This window comes from Canis lupus, chromosome 24 (assembly GCF_048164855.1).
Source record: "Canis lupus baileyi chromosome 24, mCanLup2.hap1, whole genome shotgun sequence".
NCBI classification, from domain to species: domain Eukaryota; kingdom Metazoa; phylum Chordata; class Mammalia; order Carnivora; family Canidae; genus Canis; species Canis lupus.
Window position 1 is genome coordinate 10,717,260 of NC_132861.1, and position 7,701 is coordinate 10,724,960.

Here is a 7,701-nt window from a genome sequence, read left to right on the forward strand (position 1 = left end):
GGGAGGTTCAATGACTCTCCTGTTGGGACAGAGCCAGTGAGCAGCTAGAGTAGGAGTCCTTCTCAGCCTTATCACCCTCCAAGACTGCACTGGAAAATCCGAGGACTAAACTGGGTAAGATGTCCTTGGATGGCATTTCTTTCCCCTCCTTTGTGACTCCAGGAAGCAAATCAGCTAACAGGAAATTTGAAGCATTCTGCCCCCTAAGCAAGACTCTTATTTGTTCTATTTATACTGTTTATTTTCCTTAGTTCTCCCCAGCAGGTAGCAAAGTTCTTTTGAAAGTTCTAGCCTGCTTTTTTATCTGTTATTTTAGGTCATGGCATAAAAGGCAGGAAGCAATAAACTCTGGGAGGTCAGTACGCGGGTGATAGTAGTGATCAAAGTAAAATAGTCCTATGGAAAGGTGACCCCAACAACTACTTGTTCAAGAGGCATCTCTCACTCCTTTCTGGAGTATTGATTGCTTGAAAAATGCTAATTTTCCTGGATAGAAAGGTAATAGAAAGGTAACACACCCAGTTTTTATCAGCAGTTATCCATTCGTCTGGTAATTTCTTCTTATTTCATGAGATAATGTTACTGAAAGAGAGGAAGTTTTAATGAGGGGCAGGATGAGGTAATTCTGAAGCCTGGGAGAGTGATTTTAGACGGGATGCTATAGAGGGACCCCTACGAGGTCTGTGAAGAGGAAAGGTGGGAATATACTCTCCTTATTGTTGCTGAGGTTGACTCGGAAAGTTGGCATTAAATCCCCAAAGTAAAAGAAGCTACAACGAATTAGCATCGCTGACTTATCTATGGCCTGTCCAGCATCCTCTCGTCTTCTGTGAGGAGAATTGCCTCTCTGATTGCAAGCAGTAGGCAGGAGACCCAAACCTGGTCAATCTGTGTCTTCCCTCAAATTTTTCTGGCTGAAGCTGACAGTGAATCTGAAGTTGAGTTGTGAGTTCAGACTGGGCATCGATGGACCCGACCATTTGGAAAGAGATAGCCTTTCTGCACTAGGAGTGGATAACAGTGTGCCAGGGAAGTGCAGGCAGAAAGCATGGGAATAACAGTGCCATCTTTGAACCCAGCTGTCCATGAGACCATCTATCTGATGATCCAGTTTCGATAATCAATAAATTATCCCTTTTTAGCTTAAACTACTTGAGTTAGATTTTTGTCTCTTTGGCCCAAGAGTCTTACCTGGTAAAACTACTTCATGATGAGCACAATTCATACATTATCGCTTATGAGCACAACTAACCTACAAGATGGGTCTTTCTTCCATTTTACAGAAAAGCGACCAGTGTCCAAGAGATTTAAGTCACTGAGTTCAGAGGGATTGAATACTTCAACCAAGATCACCTAATTTCTGATAGTTTCAGAGTTCAAATTCAAGTCTGTAATTCTCCAATATCTCTCCATGCTGTGCCCCAGCCCCTCAATGCACACTCTCTGTCTACAGTGGAAAGGTGTTGCTGGGGAGTGGCCACCAAACTAAGGCACTTCCTGGTTTCCCTTTCACCCAGAGTTATGAACTCATTGGTGAAATGTGAGAGAAAGTGATGGGTCATTTATGGTTGGAATTTTTAAGAGGCATATATGCCTTATCTTCTCTCATTCCCACTGTCTTGGGATGAAGATTCTGAGAACCTTGGGACCCTGCATGAAGACAGCCTGGTTGAATGGAAGAAAAAATGCCCCTCACTGTGCCCAGGAGCACTGGCCTTGGGTGTGACAGCAAACAGAAATAAATTTCTATTATCTCAACCTATGGAAAATATGGGGTTTATTTGTTACAGTGGCAAGCCTTATCTTAACTAATACACCATGCTATCTTCCTTCAAGAAATAACTTTTTTTTCTATGCTAATTCCTGTTGACACAAAACAGCCCTCTTTGTGGTATGTAATATTAAATTCACAGAAAATAACAAGTGAAAACAAAAAACTGAACCTGTCATTTTACTTTCCTTTAGGGTAATGCCAGAAACCAGCAGACTCCCAAAACGTTTCATATGTCCCCATGATTTAGAGAAGTGAAATATTTGGGCTGAAAAATCAATTTGAAGAACGAAGACTATCTGATCAGGCATGCTAGAAATTTAGCTGTTTGGTTCCTGGTTGATTACTTTTTATTTGATAGGAATAATGTATTCTGAAATAAATTACACACCATATTTCCAAGATAGGATTTCAATATATTTTAAACACATTTTGGGAAGTGATTCAATATGCCTGAATCATCACAGGCAAGATGCTAATCTTGTAATCATGATTTTAGATTGGAAGAAAATGGAGAAGCACTAGGAAAAGAAAATAGGGTAGGAGACGTGTCCTCACATACAGAATTATGATTATCTGATGGTGCCAAGTTTTGAGAAAAAAAAAGCTCATTAAAAATATGAAGTCTCCAACTTTGTGGCTTTGGAGGATACCTTAGGATGGATTTGATTTTCAAAATAAATCAAATACTGAGGTCCATGAATCTTCCCATTTTAATCAAATTTGCTTGAAGGACTGAACTGAGTTTGGGTCCTGGTTGCATCACCAACTGTGATCTCAGCACCTAATTTTGTGTAAAATGTCCTCATCATTGCCATGAGATGGACTCTGAGCTCACAGTATAGGAGCCATGTCCATGTACCCTGAGAGCAAAGCCCATCACAGCGCCCCTGTGCTCAGTCTTTGAGGCTTTTCTCCCCATTGCTCATTCTTGCTCTCTTTTCCATCTCATCCCCTCCACGGCTTAAAATTCCATCTAAATGCTAATAACTTCCAAATTTATATCTCTAGCTTTGACATCTCCCCTCAACTCAGGATGAGTCTATCCAACACATGTACAACAGAGTTCCTGATCTTATGCTCCTTTTCTCCGCCATCTGCCCTGTCTCAGTGGGCTCCAGCCCAAAGCCTTGGCATTCCCCTTGACTCCTCCATCTCTCCCCTCCCCCTCCTTTACAAAATAACAGTTTTATTGAGATATAATTCACATCCCACAAAATTCACATTTTTCAAGTGTACAAACTCAGTGGGTTTTAGCATATTCACAGAGCTGTGCAACCATCACTACTGTCTAATTTTAAAACATCTTCATTATTTCAGGAAGAACCCCCCATGCCCATTAGTGGCCAATCCCTATCCCACCTCACTGCACCCCCTCAGTAACTACTAAACTAGTTTCTGTCTCTGAGGATTTGCCTATTCTGGACATTTCATATAAATAGCATCATCCAAAAAGTGGCCTTTTGTGACTGGCTTTCATGTAACATAAGCTTTTCAAGGGTCATGCATGTGGTAACATGCATTAGCACTTCATTTCTTTTTATTACTATATGATATTTCATTGTATGGATATACCACATTTTGTTTACTCATTCATTTGTTCACGGACATTTGGCTTATTTCTACTTTTAGTCTATAAGGAATAATACTGCTATGAATATTCATATGTGTTTATGTGAACATAAGTTTCCAGTTCTCTTAGGTTTAAATCTAGGAGTAGAATTGGTGGGTCATATGGTAACTCCATGATTAACATTTGAAGAACCACCACAATGTTTTCCAAAGTGGCTGCACCATTTTAAATTCCCACTAGCAATGCATGGAGGGCTTCAATTTCCCTACATCCTAGCCAATGCTTGTTATCTTCTATCTTCTGATTTTAGCCATCCTAATGGGTATAAAGTGGTAACTCATGGTGGTTTTGTTTTGCATTTCCAAAATGACTAATGATGTGGAGCATCTTGTCCGGGATTTACTGGCCATTTGAATATTTTCTTTGAGGAAATTTCTATTTAAGTTCTTTGCCCAGGCTATTTGTGGTTTTATTGTTGAGCGTACAGATTTTTTTGTATTCTAGGTTCAAGTCCCTTATCAGATGTGTGATTGACAACATTTTCTCCCATTCTGTAGGTGGTCTAGCCACCTTCTTATTGGTGCCTTCTGAGGCACAAGGTTTTAATTTTGATGACATGAAACTCACTCATTTTCTCCTTTTTTCTCTTTTGTTTTTGATGTCATATCTAAGAAATAATTCCCTAGTCTGAGGTTATGAAGATTTACTCCTGTGTTTTCCCCTAAGAGTTTTGAAATTGTAGCTCTTTTTATATTTAGGTCTATGGCTTGTTTTGAGTATGGTTTCAAGTAAGGGATTGAAGTCCTAGATTGAGGTATAGGCAGGTTTGCTTTCCTCTGAGCCCTTTCTCCTTGGCTTGCAAATGATCACCTTCCTGACATGCCTTCACACAGTTGCCCCTCCATCTAAGTGTACTGATTTCTTCTTATAAAGATACCAATCATATTGGATTAGGACCCACCAATACAACCTCGTTTAACCTTAATTACTTCTTTACAGGCCGTGTCTCCAGATACAATCACATTCTGAGGTACCGGTGGTTAAGACTTCAACATATAGATTTTAAAGGGACGTGATTCAGCCCATAGCATCTATAAATCATTTATTATGTGTGTGGTCAGTGACTGATTTATGTACCTATGCAAAGCTATGATACCGACCTGCCTCACGCTCCAATTCCTTTGATTCAGACTGATCTAAAATCCCACCCTCTGACCCCATGACAGTTGAAAAAGAAATATTGATGAAGTCATGAAAACTTTTTCATATTCATATGAAATGCATATGAAATGATGGCTAAAGCATATCGATGAAATTTTTGGGGGGTATAAAAATAGTGCAATACAAAGGTCACAGGGCAGCTGAGTTTTAGAGGTGGATAGAACTGTACATATAAAAAGAGGTGTGAAGGCAAACAAAATGAAGGTGATGATACCACTACTCCTACCAGGGCCAAAAGGATTTAAATTCTAAGACTTACAGACAACATTTCAGAAAGGGCCCACTTGCCCTATGTGTATTGCAAAATAAGATAACCACTAGTAATGAGGGACTGCTGCCTCCACAATGTCCCCATTCTCCATCCTCCAATACACATTCTCCCAGAGGAATGAGGACAGCATGCAAACAGAGACTGAGATGCTTTAAGGTTTACTCATACCAACAATACCAGGTATAGAAAATTCTCTAAAAGACTACCCCTCAATTGCCCACATATCTACTCTTTCCAAAGCAAACCCACAAATGTAACTGCCATTTGACTATCTGCTGATGCAGAGGCTTCCAGAGCTTCACAGAGGGGAAAGAAAACTTGAAACATACACATTCTCTATCTGCAACTCTGTTGGACAATGCATCAGAAAGGTAAAAGGGCAAAAACCTTAATAGTGTTGTCGGTAGACATGGAAAATATTTTGTTATCCTCAGCGGATACATGGATGTAGACCACTGGAGCCATGTGGCTTTTCAGCATACCTGTTGGTTTTCTAGAATGGAAAAAAGAACAGATGAACACCAAGCAGTTCCTATGTGCTATTTCTAAATAAAAATGCAAGACTAAACTTGGCCCGGATCTGGCAGTTCTATTCAGCCTGGAGGAGGGTTATGTCTCCTTCTGAAATCACACAAGTATATATCTTGTGTGATAAAAGGACTGAAGCAAATAATACCCAGTTATAGCAACATAACTCAGTGTGAGATGAAGCTCTGGGCTTTGTTTCTCCAACTGCTGACAATATCACTATAAAAGGAATAAATGAGGAAGAGTACAGGATGGTGCTGGACTAGATTCTATGTCAGGTTGTTGCTTTATGCAGGCCACAGTTAACAGTATTCAGATCTAGGGGGAAGGTATTTTTAATATGAGTTTATTTTAAGGAACTCTGAGGGATCACAACGCCCTCAGGGTCACAGGGCTGGGTGTGTAGTGAGAGGGTGGGGAGGCAGGGCCTGGAGAAGGGAGGCAGGGCTGAGGTTGAAGGGGAGAACACAATGTCATTTTATAACCAAGTCACTGGAAGGTAAGTCAATTCTTCTCCGTCACCAGAAAAATGGGAGTCTAAGATAATAGAAGTGGTTAGAAAATCATTTTTTCTTTCTTTCTCTTTAGGCATCTGACATTGTGCTAAACGCTATACATGGGTGACCCCATTTATGATCTTTATTACTACAGGAAGGGTAGGTACTCCTGTGATCACCACTATCGAGGGGGACGCGGACTGCAGCCCTCCTGCAGGATCACTGGGCTAGAAAATGACAGGGGTAGGATCAGGTCCCATGTGCCCCCCTGCTCATGGCACTGTCTCTGCAGCTGCCTGCCATGCTGAGGGACATGGGTCACCTTGACGTTCCTCCACTGATGCCTGGTATACAGGCTCAATGAGGAAGCTTGGCACCCCCTAAATGACTTGTTCCTGTCTACAAATCCTCACTTACCAGTGCACAAGAAGACTACTCCCCATGTTCCACTCTTCTTCCGTCTTCAACACTTACCAACGAAAATGACATAGTCTTTTAGAATCAGCCAAAATGCATTTGAACCTCAATTCTGGCATTGTTTCCAAAAAGTTATTTAAGTTTTTAAGCTCTAAGCTTCAGTTTCTTCATTGGTAAATGGGGCCAATGAGTTGCTTAGTAACCCCAAAGAAGGACTCTTTAGTGGCCACCAACAGAAGTTTCCCGGGCTTTGTGTATGGGAGATCAATTTTGAACGGGTTCTTAAATTATCCTCAAAGGGAATTAGCCATCCCCTGTCTTGCGCTCATGTACTTTACTAGGTCAGTGGCACTTTGGGTTGGAGAGAAAAAGAAAACTTACCCTGGCAGATAAGGATTCCAGACTCGAATGATTCGGCCCATTCCACCTGTCAGCAGCAGGTTCCTTCTCTTACAGAATGAAAATGCCTTGACTCCTTTGTAGATGTGAAAAACAGTTTGATCACATCCTGCCCGCCTTTGGGGTAAACCAAGGAATGCTTGTTTTCTTCTTGCCTCGACATCTTTTCTAACACCCCTTACCTCTTTCACCTTTTGCTTGACATTTGTTGTTTCCATAGTGCACCCTAAAAATATTTACAGAAAAACAAAACACGACTTATTAATATGATCAGTAAATTTTCTGACAAGTTGCTGATTTTTAAAGGTCTTGGTCTTGTTTTCAGCAAGGTCTACTTTTTTCTTCCTCTTTCTGGCCCCTGGTGTTACACCATGGAGTGCGAAGGATTAAAACTGTGTCTGTAAGAACAGCAAGATTCATTTCCCCTCCTTTTTTAGAAGAAGGCAAGAAGGGTCACCCAGGGAAGGAGGAAATGGAAGAAGGCCAAATCATTCTGAAGAACCTAGCAAATTTCTACTGAGAACCAGCACTGTGCCAGGGTCTCCCTATACATAATTTTGTTTGAATCACCGAAAAACTCAGTGAGAGAAGCAACTTTATCTCCATGGGACAGATAGGAAAATTTACACTATAGGGGTTAGGAACTTGTCATTAAGAAGACAATGAAACCGTATCTCAAACTGTGAATCAGAGCTCATGGAACTGACCCATCAGTTTCATCCACCAACCAGCCAACTTTCTCCTATAATTATTTTGACATATATATTTAGTCAAATGACTATTTTGCTTATGAATCTACTGAACAGTAAAATGAAAATAGGAGCAACATACTGAAACAATCAAAGGCCTTCCTGTAGGTGTCAGACATGAGTCTCACCAGAAGATCATGAAGGAAATCCCCATCTAGCTTACTCTGACCTCCAATCTCAGCTGTGTCCACGGTGGCTGAAGGGCCCTGTATGAAGCAGGTGGAAGAATATTTCATCTTCCAGCCTCCCCCTGCCCCTATGCCCAAATAAGAATT

General features: G+C 40.9%; 1 protein-coding gene across 1 annotated transcript in view; it reads right to left on the bottom strand.

Annotated features, from left to right (window-relative positions):
- The window catches only part of LOC140615731 (WD repeat-containing protein on Y chromosome-like), a 34,981-nt gene extending 27,298 nt beyond the window's left edge, over positions 1-7,683 (bottom strand). The window contains exons 1-4 of the mRNA XM_072795559.1: positions 7,555-7,683; positions 6,860-6,903; positions 6,660-6,753; positions 5,224-5,329 (exon numbers count right to left, since the gene is read on the bottom strand). Of these exons, the coding sequence (XP_072651660.1) occupies positions 5,224-5,329; positions 6,660-6,753; positions 6,860-6,903; positions 7,555-7,580 (270 nt within the window). The 5' untranslated portion in view covers positions 7,581-7,683. The remainder of the gene's footprint in view (positions 1-5,223; positions 5,330-6,659; positions 6,754-6,859; positions 6,904-7,554) is intronic.
- Between the last annotated feature and the right edge of the window lie 18 nt (positions 7,684-7,701).